Source organism: Peromyscus maniculatus, chromosome 3 (assembly GCF_049852395.1).
Source record: "Peromyscus maniculatus bairdii isolate BWxNUB_F1_BW_parent chromosome 3, HU_Pman_BW_mat_3.1, whole genome shotgun sequence".
Classification (NCBI taxonomy): domain Eukaryota; kingdom Metazoa; phylum Chordata; class Mammalia; order Rodentia; family Cricetidae; genus Peromyscus; species Peromyscus maniculatus.
The window spans coordinates 69,737,392-69,754,031 of record NC_134854.1 but is presented as its reverse complement, the minus strand read 5'-3'; the positions used below and the strand labels follow the sequence as shown (position 1 = coordinate 69,754,031).

The window sequence follows — 16,640 nt, the reverse complement described above, 5'->3', positions numbered from 1 at the left end:
ACTGGGTACACAAGCACACCTGGACAGAAATTCTACAACAAAGAACAAGTAGTTATGTGCTCACAAAATATGCAGAACCCAGAAGTGGTTTTGTAACATTTCTAGTACATATTCCCCAACAATGTAAGACTACATCTTCCAATGAGCTCAGGTTTTGCCAGTATTAAAATAGGTTTAATCTTTACGTTATTGAATATATTTTCATGTGCTATTTATAGCTCATTTGTTTATCCCATGAGGACATGTGACATATGCACCAAATTTTTCCTTTCCAATCTTTGACACCCAAAGACTTCCTTGGTAGCCTTCCAGCTGCTCTACTCCCTACTTTCAGGTCTTCTTGATTTCTATCTCAAGCATCCTTGCAGGCTCAAGCAAGTTGGGTGAGCAGTGTCCTTGGCAGAATGATACTGAAAGCTATGAGCAACCAGGCTGCCTGTCCTGGGTCTCCTTCAACTTTGCCATGATCCCCGGATTAGACACCTTCTTCTACAACTGCACAATCAGGGTGAATAAGTCTCTTATACTAATTTTTTTTTTCTCTAAGTTTCCATTTATTTTTCAGAGTGAAAGTGAGACACAAAGTACAAAAGAAAAAGTCCAAATTCAGCTTAAGGGAAAGGCTCCTGTTTTACACCCACTACTCACAGAGAAAAGAAAATGTAGTCTAGTTCTAAAGTCCTGATATTAACACCCAATGTAATAAAATGGCTTAAGCCAGGAAATACTGGTTTTTGTGTAACCCTTCTCTGGCATGCAGCAAAGAACATTAAGGAAACTATTGAAGGAAAAAAATGTTAAGTTTTAAGAAAGTTCCCAGGGCTAAGAAGATTTTATTGCTATTATAGACCTAGCCACAGTGCCTACAAGTTCTCAGTGAGAGAATTAGCAGAGGCCCACTGTTCTTTCAAGAGGAATTCCTAGTTCATTTCTTCCATATAGCCTTAGACATGGACCCTCCCCAACATGGGAGCTGTCACTTTCTGCTGTGTGTAACGGTAGTTTTTAGCAACTTCCTCCTATGTTAGACTGCAAGTCCCTTGGGGGCCGAAACCCAGGTCATCACTGTTTCTCCAACACCTAAGACAGAACCTAAAACAGAAAACCTTGCAGTGTTTCTTGAATAATGGTCCAAATTAGCTAATATTAACTAATTAAGATAATTACAGCACTGATTTCAAGGCACTGAAATCACACTTTTTTGAAAGTCAGCTCTAAAAATCACTTTCAACACTACCACTCGGGGCCAGCTGCTATACTCAGCAGGCAAAGCACTTATACAAGCCTGGTGAATTGAGTTTGACCATTCAGAACCCACAAAATGGTAGAAGGAGAGAAGAGACTCTACAGGCTGCCCTGACTGACAATGAGTGTGGCATGCAGAGACACTCGTAGACAAATACACGCACACATACACACATACACATACATATACACACACACACACACACACACACACACACCATAAACATGCAATAATAAAAAGAAACATTTAAAAAAAAAAAAAAAAAAAACAAGCATTACTGATCCAAGGCACATACAGGCACCAGGCACTAGGCACCACATCTCACTTCTCTAGGCACAGGCTTGGGTTTCTACCATAATGCGCAGTTCACAGACTCATCAACTTTTAACTAATACTTTAAAAAATAAAAAAGTGCTCATTTTAAATCTGGAAGGAAAGAAACTCAGGAAACTGTAGAAGTTGAACAAGTACCTCGTGGGTCTCAGAAGCAACCTGGGACTCAGTAATCTCATCTAAGTCATCTTCAGCCTCACAGTCTTCCCGCACTTGCAGCCCTTGTTGCCCACCATAAGCCTGCAAGTATTCTTCATCCTAACAGCCGTTAAAGAGAAGAAACATTTTTCTCACAAAGCTTTTGGGTGTTTTCAACCACTTTTCATGTACGATTCATGCGGAGTTATTGTAATACATACATTCTACCGTGGTGATGCCCTGACTGAGCACACAGCATAGGAGCTTCCTCTGCATGGTCATACAAACCAAGTGTACATGGTGGTCCAGAAATGAGGACAGTGACAATGGCTCAGCTTCAGAACCAAGCCCTTGGTGAGCAGCCTTTACATCCACACCCAAAGGAAAAAGGCCTTTCAAAAGCCAGGCTTGTGTCCTCACTGAGGAGCTTGGAAGCAGCAGAAGCTGGACGTTCATGCCCCTCAACAACCTAAGGCCATCAGAGACACTAGGAGTGGGACAATTTAACACAAGAAAGTGCTTTTCAGATACTACACTACAGTGGATTCTTCATCAGTCCTTTCTTTCTCTTGGGTAAAGGATGATTCCCAGTTTTTTGTAAGTGGAAAGGGCTTATCAGTAGGCAAGCTTGTCTCTTCTGGTCTTAGACAAGGTAGCATGCAAGGCAACTGGAGATCACCACACTGGCAAAGAAAGCAGACTGCTGCTGGCATTACTAACAAGTAATGAGGTAGGGAGAGCTGACCCACCTGTTTCCCAAGATGATCCTAACACTGCATTCCACTTTACACAAAAATCATTAGCATCCCATCCAAGAGAAGTAGAAGTGCTAATTAACATAGGCAATGGAATAATAACAACACAATGGAATAGTCTGCTATTCTCTACACAAATGGTAAATTTGAACTCAATTTTACAAAACAATGCTTTACCAAAAAAAAAAATCTCATTTGGTGCTAACTTCACAGTGAATACATTCTAATGTCACCAACAAACACTCTTCTGTTGGCTACTGAGCAATACAGTTCTTGGGGCTACCAGAGTCGAAATAAAATGAAATCATGCTCATCAACAATGATGCTTGCAAAATTCACTTAACACAATAGAACAGACCTCCAGAGCTCTGCTGACCAGTGTCTCAACACTTCCTCGGATCTCCCCTTCTTCACAGGTAACAAAAACCCTTCTAGTTACAAACTCTGTGGTCTTAAAGATTCTATGGCCAGCTATGCACCAAATGTATGTTTTTATAGGTGGGCTCTCAAAAGAAAGCCCATGCTTGTGGGTTCACTTTTCAGAGTTAAGTCTGGCTTTAGAGAGCAGGTTAACAAATTCTGACTAGGAGAAGGAACCAGTTTAAATCACTCAATAAACTACACACCCCTAGGGTACACGGACACCATCTATTCATATGTTTACTAGTATAATGACAATATGCACATCAGGGACAGTAGTCGGAGACAAGGCCTGACTGCTGGACAAGAGCAAAGCTTTCCACAGCTTAATTCTGATCTTTTCCCACCCAGAGCAGTCACTTCAGACACTATCACTGTGGTATCCATGAAGAAAGAAAATGATAGCTGTGGCTCTAACACCAAATAGTAAGGTAGGCAGCCACTGTTCACAGAACATTCAGCTGTGAAATACTAGCACACTCAGAATTTCTAAATAAAATTTCAAAGTTTTTGAGTTTTTTTTAAATTCTGAAAAAAAAATTCATTTTAATGTAAAGGAGTTCTATAAATGTTTCAATTGAAATATTTTATTCTTTTCAGTACCTTAATCTTGGACTACAGGATGATGAATTATTTAAATGGATTTTGTATTACTCCTGGGACTTTATGTGGCCCTAAGTTGGACAACAAAATATTTAAGAGGAAAATTTCTCACTGATTATAAGTTCTCTCTTCACAAGACCACAAGAACTAAGTAAGTGGCTGAGGAAACTCACCCTGCACACACTTTCCATGCTTTTTATGGTTCAACAATATTAATATGGCTATCCGTTAGTAAAGATGCGCTGACTATTTAAAGAGTAAAGGATCCAAGAAGTAAACAGCGAATGTTACAAATGAATACTAACAGTCAAATACTACAAGAAAACAGGCACATTCTCAAAAGACCTTGGGTTAAATCAACAAACTTTTTAAATTACAGTGTCTCACATAAGCAAGCACACCCTGATCAGAAGACACTGCCCATCTACTGAAGGGCTGATTACTAAAATACATCATTATAGGACCACAGATAGCAGGCTCCATAATGCTGCTTCATGACTCTACTGACCACAAACTACACATACTTTCTGAAGAATAAGCCTCTACCTCCTGAGACATCAAAGCACAGTCATGACTGAACTACATATTTTCAGGCTCTTTATCAACAACCCCTTGTGAAGCAGGCTGCTTCACACATAAGTGACCAAGATTTATCAACTGTTGGCTGCTGCCCTCAAATGCAGGCACACACTAACGATGACACCACAAGTGAGACTGCTACTCCTACCAACAAGGTTCTACAAGTCCTGATGCTACTACATACCTCCAGCCCATCTCAGCAGCCCCACCTCCACTTTGCTTTCATGGGACCCCAATGAAATGAAACCCTTAGGCATTATACAATGCAGCAACAACGTCTTTCCAGCATAAATGTCATTGGGTGCTTTTTATAAAACACAAACCTCTTCTGATAATCTACCATTATGATAGATAACCAATCTTACACCAATACCTCTTTCTTTCCTGGTGTTTAATAAAAATAAACACTACCTACCAAAGCCATCTTTCTGAAATAAAGACCACCACCATCTTAGCTTGCTGATTATAGATAACAAATTATGTGTGACATTTTCTAAACTAACCTCAACCTCTTTATTCAGGTTTAGACAGTTCTCAGGAAGAAAGGGATGAATGAAAACAGGACATCAATCACTGTGGAATATTAGCACCTTAAAGATGTCTTTAGCAGGTCAATAATCTTTTCACCTTAGAAGGACTTTATCAGATCTTGTCTAAAGCCTGGATAAAAGCTCTGCATTAAGTACTGCTAACATTGACAGTATGCCTCCACCACACAAAGCTGTTTTCTTCCTTAGGGTGCAATCCTCAAGGTCACGATTCTTTGCAGCCTTCCAGAATGACAAAGGAGCATTAACTCTGGCCAAACAAGCTGTCAACACAAACTTTGTCATAGCTCTGATAAAGAAACTGGCAGACAGTGATAATAAGGTCTAATTTCTCTCCTTCCCATGGGAGGTAAACAGACTTCAAATCAGTCTAGAAACCTATGCACAGGAAGCCATGTTATCTTTGGCCATTCAAAAGAGAAAAGACTCACTGTAAATTCATCTAAAGGTTCATTGATTTCGATGTCTAGCACTTCATCATTGTACAGCTGCTCCTCCTCTGGCTCATCCCCATATTCTATTTGGTCTTCTGTCAACTCTGCATCATGGCCTTCATACTGTCCTTCCTCTGGGTACTCTTGAGTATACAGTTCTTGTTCCTCGGGTTTGTGGTAGGCTAGCTCATCTTCTCCTTGTTCATACTCAGATTCTTGTTCCCCAGATTGGTCGTTGGTATTGTCAGACAGCTCAAATGATGTAACTATGCCAGAAGTGGTATTCAGACTGATGGTGACACCCTGAGAACTAGATGAAAAAACAAATAAAAGATATACTGAGAGGAAGCACAAAGCTGCATCATTACATAATTGAGTTGTAACCACTGGTTACAAGCCATCCCAATGGGCAAGTACACTCTTAACAATCCATGAAAATATAGCTGCAATAGATTCCAAATGGCCCAAGGCCACTGACCCACAATGCAGACAGTATCTCCACTTGTCAGCTCTGTTATCTGACCAAAAGAATGAAGTCAGCCCAATGAAGTAGCTGGTCTAGCTGTCAAACATCCAAGACTTGAACCTAAACACTTTGAATCTTCATCTACTATTTTGTTTGTTTAGTTTTCTATTTTTTGAGAAAGGGTTTCCTTGTGTAGCCCTGGCTATCCAGGAACTCACTCTGTAGATCAAGTTGGCCTCAAACTCAGAGATCTGCCTGCCTCTGCCATTCGAGTGCTGGTATTAAAGGCGTGTGCCACCATGTCCAGCACCTACTTTTATACAATGAAACAGATGGAACCTGTATAGTATGACTGTTTACAGAAAGCAAGAGTACTACTCAATCAGAAAATTATAGTTAGGATTGTTTTTTAAGACTTATTTAAATTTTAATTGCCTGCATGTAGTATGTGCATTACATGTAGCCTGGTGCCCACAGGCCAGAAGAGAACATAGGATGCCCTGGAACTGGAATTACAGATGATTGTGAGTAGCCTGATATAGGTGATGGAAAATAAATAAATCAAGAGTCCTCTGCGGGATCAGTGAGTGCTCTTAACTGCGGAGCCATTTCTCTAGCCCCCACAATTAGAATGTTGAGAACAATTTGGTTTCTTTTATAAAATGTATGATGCAAATTGTAAGCTCTTCTCTAAGAAAATCAAAACAAAAATCTGTGTCAAAGTACATCTCAATGTTCAAATAAATGTATGCTAATCACAAATAAATTAACAAAAAATAATTGATACACCACCAGCTGTGGTGGCTCATGTCCATAATCCCAGCACTCAGAGGAAAGAGTATTGGCATGAGTTACAGAACAGTCTACACTACAATACAATCTGTCTCAAAAACTAAACCAAATAAACTGGCAATTTCATTAGACAGCAAAAGGCCTTAACGTCACAAAACCCCTACTATACCTATTATATCACTAAGTCCTAAAGGGCAAACATTTCAACTACAGGGGCTGGAGAAATGGCTCAGCTGTTAAGAATACTGGCTTGTTCTTCCAGAGGATCCAGGTTCTATTCCCAGCACCCACATGTCTCTCACAACCATCTGTACCTCCAGTTTCAGAGGATCTGATGACCTCTTCTGACTTCAGAGGACACACAAGTGGCACACAGACATGCATTCAGGCAAAATATATATAAATTTTTTTAATTAAAAAAAAAAGTTTAAATCAAAGACCACAGAGTAAATCTGTGCTCACAGCAAAACTGAGCACACCATAGACTTCAAGCATCTGGCCAAACTCCAAAGATGTATTTCAAAGCCAACTTCATTCAAGATCAAAATATAATTCATTATATCAAACAAGAGAATCTCACTGGTAAAATAATTTAAAACTATACTTTTAGCCACAAACTATGTGGGAAAACAAGTTTCAAATCTATGGCCTTTATATGATGTATTTGCAATCGTATTTATAACCCAGAGATATGTGGGTATTTTCCCCATGGTTCTTCCTAAATCTGGAAATTTTTCTGAGTATCTCCAAAGTACCTCTCCAGAGTGGCATCAATAAAAACTGTCTGAAAGGAAAACAAGGAGAGCAACATCAAACTGCAGTCACCTGCATCATGTCAGAGACCACTAACTCCAAACAGACAAAACACTAAGCCTTCACAAACTGCTCTGAATAAACCTAAGTTTAAGCCACTGATCTATTTATAGGAACACTCTATATGGCTTCCATATCAGAATATACCAATATCTCACTCAGAATGTAATGTATGTTAGAAATCCCATACCACATTATTCAATTACTAATTATAATTACAAAGTATATAAACAGTTCCCACTGATTTAAATATGGCCTAGTTTTTTTGTTATTGTTTTTCGAGACAGGGTTTGTCTGTGTAGCTCTTCGCCTTTCCTGGAACTCGCTTTGTAGACCAGGCTGGCCTCGAACTCACAGAGATCCCCCCCGGCTCTGCCTCCCGGGTGCTGGGATTAAAGGCGTGAGCCACCACCGCCCGGCTATGGCCTAGTTTTAATGATTTAATATTGAGTACCTGAAATTTTCATCTTCATTATCACTCTGTAGAAGATCATCATTCAGTTCTTCATCTGACAAATCCGACTGATTCTAATTAAAACAAGAAATCTAATTAATGTATGTCACTCCCATAAAAAGACTTGTTTCCAAGCACAAGGTTACCCTGAGAGGGTTGTTTCTAACCCTCTTGTTGCTTGACCTCTTGTCATTCAAGTTTGTTCAGTCTGGCATTGCCACAGAGAATCCAGTGAGCCCATCGACAGCCTACTGGCTAACCCCTGAGAAATTTTTAAATGTCACAGGCAAGTAAGTATCAAGCAACAAGTACAATGGTCAAATTTATTCTAATTCTAGGATAAAAGAATTAGGTAAAACATCCTTGGAAGGGAATCTGCTGAACAATTTCTCCACTGAAATACTCAAAGAAGAACGGCCTTAAAAGGACTAATAGTTTAAAACAACTCAAATGGCTATCAAATACTGGAGAGAAATAAAATGTGGCTTATTCATACAAAAGAATATTATTAAGACATAAAAATGAATGAGAAACTGACAGATTAAATGACCTTGGTGAACCTTCATAATTTCATTTGTAGATCTTTCCATTTCTAATTTATAAATACATTTGGGGTTATAAATTATAAATGTACTGTCTCCTGTCAACATTGTATACTTCTATTTGATGATTTCTGTGTCAAACATTATATGGAAATGTTTCCAAGTATTTTCTGTATTAACTGTGAATGAATAGAACAAAATAAATTGCCTGTGATGGAAAAAAAAAAAAAAAAAAGGACTAATAGTGACAGAAACAAAAACCTGAAGTTTTTTAAAAAAAAAAAAAAAATGCAAGAGATACAAATCCAGTACAAGCTGTTTGTAAGGTCACTGGATCGGAAATTAGACCAATTAGGGAAATACCTTTGGCTTCCCCATATAGATGACAGGAAAATACAAATAACAGCTCAGCTCTGTCAGTGTTGTCACCACCTAATTAGTACACAAAGGCAGCAGAGTGATTTGTTAGAGTTCTAAATTCTAGGTTTGGCTAAACATGTCTCAATAGTACAGACTGAGGAGTGGTTCAGTGTTCCTCTTCTACTAAAGGCATTCCAAGTCTAAATGGGGCATACCCTTCCAAAGGGTAGTCAATCTCTCAATCTCTCTCTCTCTGTGTGAAAGAAAAACTGACTTGATTTTCTACTCCTTAAATGAACAATCAGTCTGACATCTACAGCTTGCAAAATAGTTTAAACTTCACTGTGTATTTTTTATTACAGTACTGCTGATAGTAAAAAATAATTCTAGGAAAATTTATTTGCTCATGAGACCTCATCTATCTCTGAAATCAAATAAGCTACCTAAAGCCATGCATCCAACACAGCAGGATGGATCTGTATGAGAACAAAGCACAGCAATTCACAGACCCCAAATAAACTTGCTGTTAGTGACACAACCAGCTCTCCAAAAGGGCCAGTTCTGAGAGTGAAGCAGACACTACCCAGTAGCCATGCCTGCTATGGACAAGCCTAAGCTTACTCTCCAATTCAGCAAATAAAACCTCAGGAAATGCTTAAAAACTGGTAATTCAATGAACTTCAAGGAGGGCTACTTCACCGTGTGTGAAACATGTGTGTGCATGCCTTGTGTGAACTGTATGTTTAAACTTCTATACACGCATGTGTGCACGTGCATGAAGGAGCACATGTATTTAAACTTCAAGGGGATTCTGTGGGTATGCATGCACTTGTGTGTTTAAACTCCCAACTACCAGTTCCGAAATCATCCCAGTAGTAATTTATCAAACAAACAAACAACAAAAAAATTAAATGAAATATATGTTGGGGTAGGTCCCAGTGTTCGTCAAATCTCAGTTCTCAGGATTCTTTCTGTCAATTGTGAGCCTACTACACAAAAGCAGTGGAGGCAGTGAACCAACACCCACTCCTCTGGAAAAACTTTACTCCCCAAAGGGAAACTAGACTAAAGCAGAGAAGCCAGAGATGGTTTTCAGCACATCCCACTGAACTGGAGTGAACTATTTTTCAGGCAAGCAGAAAGGTTGGGAGAACTCTACTCAAACAAAGCTTGCAGTTCCAAGCAAGGTATACAGAGTGACAGTGAGTGCTTGTGATATCCTTTGCCTCATCTTCCCAACAAGACAGAAAAAAGTTCCCTCCAAAACACCTAAGAATGAGAACTTTCCACAGGGTACCAGGGGTTTAAAGATGGAGACAAAAAGGTCCTCTAACATTCTTCCGACATTGGTGTATCAGAATATCTGTCCAGACATGAGGTGATGCCAGAGTAAAACAAATGAAAGGACTTACAAACCAGCGACCTAGCTCCACCTCAGCCATTCTCTTCCTCAGTTTGCAGCCTTGCCTTTTCAACACAATTAAAACATAGCCCTAGATGGTCTGCACTGTCATGAGGGCCTACATGCCACTACAAAAGCATACATACCTCTTTCCACCTGTTCCCGTGGAAAGCAGAGTGCTGGCACCCAGTGCAGTCACAGACAAGAGCAATAAACTTGCTAATCTTACTAGAAATCAAATAATTATGAATTAAACAACCAGCAATCATTAAGATCAGTCACACTGACAAAGATTCTTTTTTAAAAGCAGCATCAGACCTGTGGGAAAGGAAGGTGAGACATGCCAAGCCACATACTGTCATTAGGAACAAAAGCAAATCAAACATTTCTAGGCAGCAATTTGGCAATATAAAAAAAAATCTTCAAATGCCCACACCCTGAGACCAGTACTACCCCCTGACTGAATTCCAAAGAAGATCCCTAAAGCACATTAAGATTTATGCATTAAAACAGCATATCTGAAGTACCCTTCAAAATAACTCAGGAAGGAGTGAGAGAGTAATGTTGAAGCAAGAGCACCTCTAACTAAACACTGATGACACTGGGAAAAGCCCCATCAGAATGATATACCATTCTCTCTTCTTCCTTATACACTCGAGTTTCCACTGAAGAGTTTAACACGAGCAGACAACCTGGAGTAATCACAGAAACCAGCAAAGTAACAGGGTCAGGTGAGGCGAGAGTGCTAGAGAGAGGGATAGTGCAGCACAGGTGCTATGAATGGGGAGACAACTTTATCGAGGAAGGGGGAAAAGAGGACGATACTAAAGAGGAAGGAAAGAGAGCGATGACTGAAAAAGCCAAAGAGAAACATTACTTTATGCTTACCTAAAAACACACTATCTAACAGTGTGTCAGTCATGGGAAACCTCCCTTCAATCTGTTGGGCAGTGGAATCCAAAGAGACTTAAAGGTAAGACCCTATTGCTGAAAACATCACATACTTCCAAGAGAAAACTTGAAAGAATCAAGTTAGGACTGACCAGGAAGCCCCCTCCCTGAGGAATAGCTCTCCCAGTATCTATAAGTGTCATATAAACTGTCAATGGAGAAAAGTAGTTAAAAATTCTACCCAGCTATAAAACCTACAAATTACAACAATGACCAGCATGGCAAAATATACCAAGGGTACAATAGTGGCACTTATACCTCCAGGGTAACCAACAACTACCTAATTAGACTTAAGGCCTACTCAATAGGAGGAAACTCAAGCATAAAAACTGTGCAACTAGACAACTACTCTGTACCTGGTGAGGTCATGGGCCCTAGAGGAGGACCTACTACTTCCACTTTCCCAAACCAGTGTGTCTTAGTTAGGGCTTCTATTGATGTAATGAAAACACCATGACCAAAAAGCAAGTTGGAGAGGAAAGGATTTAATTTGGTTTACATTTTCACATCATAGTCCATCATCAAAGGGAATCACAGGAACTCACACAGGGCAGGAACCTGGAGGCAGTAACCAGATGCAGAGGCCATGGAGGCGAGCTGCTTACTGGTTTGCTCTCCATGGCTTGCTAGTCTGCTTTCTTATAGAACCCAGGACCACCAGCCCAGGGATACACCCACAATGAGCTGGGCCCTCCCCCATCAATCACTAATTAAGAAAATGTCTTACAACTGGATCTTATGGAGGCATAGTCTCAACTGGGTTTCCCTCCTTCCAGATAACTAGCTTGTGTCAACTTGACACAAGACCAGCCAGCACACAGTGGAATCCCCAACTTCATTCTAAAAACCTATCCTGATATTCACAAGTAAATGTAGCTCTGACTCCTCATTAAGAATGATTCTTTTAGCAGCTGACAAAGACCAATACAAAAACCTACAACTGGTCAAAATTCAGAAAACAACTGACGGTGGATTACCCATCCCCAACTGATCCCCCTAGACTGAAGGCTCAGGGAACATCTGGGAAGAAAAAGTAAAAAGACTGTAAGAGCCAGAGGACCAGGACATTACCAATCAGACAGTGTCTTCTATATATGTCAGGGAGATGCACCCATGAACAATATGGTCATCTAAATAAGACCCGCACAATGATAACCAGCTGACATTCCAACGTGGATGAGGGAACTCTCACAAGGCCCCATCCTAGAAAAACAAAGAAGGGCAATGGCTGCTAGAGAAAGAATCACAGGACAAGCTCTCCTGACAGGTTATCTAACCCCAAGTGGTCAGCTTTAAACACATATACATATAAGCTATATGGACTCAGCAGATCGCACATATGTGTGTTTGTATTTATCAATAATAAAGAAAGGATCTCAGTGAGGGAGATACCAGAGAAGCTGGAAGGGGGAAAGGGTGGAGTGGAAATACTGTATATATAGTACTCATCTATAAAAATCTCAAAAAAATTTAAAAGAACATTTGTTGATGTTTTTAAAGTTGCTATGATTTAGACACTGCTTAACTATTCCCCAGGATTCATGTGTTAAAATGGAGAAGACTGTGTCAGCCCAAAACCAGGGGGGACACAGGCTAATGATCAATAGAAGCAGGAAGAACCTTAAATCACATTCAATTACTAGAGGAAATGTTGATGAGGTCTAAGAGTTAACAGATAGCCAGAGAGCAGGATGGGGATAGACCCACAGTCCAAGTCTACTATACTTTCTGAAATAGTCTTAACTCCAAGAGTAATGAGCTCTAGTATAGTTCTTGACAATACGTGCCCTAATAATTTTAAGATTTGAAAATGAAGTATAAAGAATTATGTTGAGGACCTCGGGAGAAAGCTTTTTTTTTCTTTATTAAGAAATTTTCTACTCACTCCACATACTATCCACAGACACCCCCCTAACCCCCCCTCCTCCCAGCCCTCTTTCCCAAGCCACCCCACATCCCCACATCCCCCAAATCGAAAGTCTCCCATGGGGAGTCAGCAAAGCTCAGCACACTGAGCCTAGGCAGGTCCAAGCCCCTTCCCACTGCACCAAGGCTGTGCAAGGTGTCACACCACAGGCACCGGATTCCAGAAGCCTATCCATAGACCAGGGACAGATCCTGATCCTCCTGCCTGGGTGCCCTCGGGAGAAAACTTAATAAAGTGCTTTCCACACAGGCATAAAGACCTGAGTTTAATTCCCAGCACCATGTGAAGGTTGGGTGTAGTGTAGTAGCAGCAGCATGAACCTAGAATTCTACCACTAGAGAGGTTAAGACAGAAGATCCCCTGGGCTCCCTAACTAGCCAGCCAGTCTAGTCAAAATAGTAAGCTCCAGGTTCAGTGAAGAAACCTATCTCAAAAAACAAGGTGGCAAACAATTGAACAAGATAAATAGCAGCAACCTTTGGCCTCCACATGCACACATGAACATACAGAAGTACATACATGTATATGCATAATCTTTCTTACAAACACTTGTATACACTCACAAATACCATTTTAAAATAAACTATTTAGTGAACCAAACAATGTTAATTCACTTTAGAGGATCTGGGGAGGTGCCTTGGTGAATAAAGCACTTGCCAATCAAGTGTAAGGGCTATAGTTCAGATTCCCAGCACACAAGCAAAAACTGGGTGGGCACAATGGCCAACTGTAACCCAAGGGCTTGCAGATGGGGCAAGCTGACTAGCTAGACTAGCTGAATCAGCTAGCTTCAGGTTCAGAAAGAGACCTTGCTTCAATAACTAAGGAGAAGAGTGACTGCGAGAGATGCAAAATGTCAACCTCTGATCTCCACACAGACATGCACATACAAGCATACCCAAACATGCAAGCACCCACACAAAAAAAGGAAAATAAAATTCTCACTTTCATCTCTTGCTTCACGTTTCTACTTTCCACATGATTTATGAAACAGATTAGATGTGTATTTTAGGCAGACACACACATATTAAAGATAATGCTTCAAAGTATTTAACCAAAAAGGTCCAGAAAAGTTTCTATGAGAATGTCTAGCCGTATTTATATGCAGATCTATTATATAATATATAGTATAAATTGGCAAATTTACGTTAAAGTTATCAGTGAATATTCCCGGGAAGTGCATTCTAGAATTACAATGTAAAGTATTAAAACTCTAAATGTTACATTCCTTTAAGCACATGTTTTATGTGACTGTTATGCCAATTCTGATACCTGCTAGGGTGCACTGGACACAGTAGGAACTAAAATGCTTGCTCGCCACAATAATTTCGACAGCATCTACTAGTGAGGAGCCATTCTACTGAGCTGGAGGAGTAACTACAGGACCAAACACATGCTGAGCATCTGGGAGGCGCTAGAGCAACTTAACAATCACTCCATTTACAAACTTCTGGTCTATGCTCAGCTTTCTATCATTTCATCCTATGTGCAAGTGTTTTAGGTACAATTAAATAATTCTTCTAAGTGACCCTACTTCTTACCTTTTTGCCAGACAGTAAATCTTCTCCAAGCAAGTCATCTTCCAGTTCACTGGGGAAAGAGAAATGCAAAGTGTCACTCCTATTAGAATAGAAAATGAGAAGTCACTCAGAAATCCAGTGGGGGTTCCAGGGTGTGGGAACTTTCAGGTAGCTATACCACATTTTCCTTCCTCTACATGAAGAATAAAGATATTTGGGACAAGTCTTTGTCAGCTAAGGTCAGGCTCAATACAGAAGGTGGCTTATTAGACTTAAGCTGAAGCTTAGCAACACAGTAGAATACTTTAATCCCTTTGCACCTGATTAAAAATCAGCAAAATATCAAATATATACAAAGGAACAACCTAAGCTTTCTCCTATCTTTAAAAACTTAGGATGTAAATGAAAAGTTGCTCAATATCATTAATCAGAAGAAAAAACCCATAAGAAATCATCTGATACTTATTAAACTAGCAGAAACCAAAGGAATTTAAAATAATTGAGTGAAGCAGTAGCTCAGCAGTTAAGAGCACTTCCTGCTTTTGCAGAGTTCAGTTCCCTGCACCCATGTCAGGCAACTCATAATCACCTTCAATTCTAGCTCTAAGAGATCAAACACTCCCTTCTGGCCTCCAAGGGCACTACACTCACACCGCGCGCGTGTGTACACACACACACACACACACACGAGCACATAAATTTTTAAAAAAATCTTTTACAGAACGAAATTTAAAATTATGCTATAAAACTATATGCAGTAACTAAGGAGTGTGGTGTGGAAATCACAGTGGTCACCTGCCAGGTCTCCCAGCATGCTTTTGTGCTGAGGTGACTAGGAGCAGATTTTCTCCAGGCTCCAGAGGGAATCTTTAACACATCAAGAAGCTTGAAATACCTTCTACTGCATTTTTAAAATCTGTTTTTATTATTCAGGGTTAGGTAAGGCCATTTCCATTCATCTATATAAGGTATTCCCTCTTCTCCCCATTCCCATTTTGTTCCCTTTGTTCCCAAACCAGTTGTTTCTCCATTCTTAGCCCCAGTACATATTGTAATAGTGTGTAACATTTTGGCCCCCAAAGCAGAGAAAACACATCAAAACAATATTTTTGATAAGTGAAAATGGCTACCACTAAATTGGGCTCTGGTTAACAAATTCTATAGGTTTTGGGATTAACACCAGCACTAATTATTTTAGCATGTTGCTGAACACAACACTAGGAGCTCTAAGAGTGCAGAGATGGAGTTTTAAGAGAAAAGCACACTCCCATAAAAGGCCTTTCAGAACTAGAAACAACCTGGCAAATCATTCAGTTAACATGGTAGGCTCTGGTTACTGTAAATTACCCTGTAGTTAATCTCATACCCTCACTTCACAAATAGAAATATGGACAAGACCTTAAATAACCTGCCAAAGGTCACACAAAAGAAAGAGATGCAAGGCAAAGACTTTAAAAACCACCTTTCTGGCAGTGGTGGCACACAGTTTTAATCCCAGCACTCGGGAAGCAGAGGCAGGTAGATCTCTGTGAATTCAAGACCAGCCTGGTCTACAAAGAGTTCCAGGGCAGCCAGAACCACACAGAGAAACACTGTCTCAAAAACAAAGAAACAAACAAAAACCCACCTTTCTGACTTCTTCACAGTTCCTTCCAATATTTTAAAGCCAGTAACATCTAGCATTTGATTATTTTCTATGTTACACTCCTATGAAGACAGGAAAATAGGCTGCTAGCCAATGCCCTATTTAAGAACCTGATTCTACATGACCAAAAATATGCTAATACCTCTTTGAAAATAAGCATACCTCCATGGCAGAGCCTTAAGTAAAGGAAAATAGAAGGTGATAACATGTTCCCAGGAAACACTAATTGGGATAGTAATAAGAGAGGTGTTCAAAATTACCCCCCAAAAACCCACAAAGAATATGCAACTTTTGCTAATAAGCAAAAGCATTTAAAAATAGGAAACCAATTCTTCTTTTTTTTTGGGGGGGAGGGTTTTTTTTTTTTTTTTTTCCGAGACAGGGTTTCTCTGTGTAGCTTTGCGCCTTTCCTGAAGCTCACTTGGTAGCCCAGGCTGGCCTCGAACTCACAGAGATCCGCCTGCCTCTGCCTCCCGAGTGCTGGGATTAAAGGCGTGCGCCACCAACGCCCGGCAGGAAACCAATTCTTAATGACCGTTTAGTTGTCAGTCACTGGTCTATGTATGACAGCATGGCCAGTGCTTGAAAGCCCAGTCTCCTGCCCTCCTGGCTCCTGTCCATTCTAGACCCTTTCAACCCATTCTGGACTTGAGACTATGTCCTCCAGGAATGGTTCACAAGAGCTGTCCCACCTCTAGCTTCAATCAGACTA

At 40.2% G+C, this 16,640-nt stretch overlaps 1 protein-coding gene across 6 annotated transcripts in view; it reads right to left on the bottom strand.

Annotated features, from left to right (window-relative positions):
• The window catches only part of Rbm33 (RNA binding motif protein 33), a 110,143-nt gene that overhangs the window by 77,663 nt on the left and 15,840 nt on the right, over nt 1–16,640 (bottom strand). For 3 of the 6 annotated variants that reach the window (XM_076566710.1, XM_076566711.1, XM_076566714.1), the window contains exons 3-6: nt 14,305–14,353; nt 7,582–7,655; nt 5,054–5,366; nt 1,718–1,837 (exon numbers count right to left, since the gene is read on the bottom strand). In XM_076566710.1, coding sequence (XP_076422825.1) covers nt 1,718–1,837; nt 5,054–5,366; nt 7,582–7,655; nt 14,305–14,353 — 556 coding nt within the window. The remainder of the gene's footprint in view (nt 1–1,717; nt 1,838–5,053; nt 5,367–7,581; nt 7,656–14,304; nt 14,354–16,640) is intronic. The other 3 variants (XM_076566712.1, XM_076566713.1, XM_076566715.1) reach the window with 1 other exon arrangement.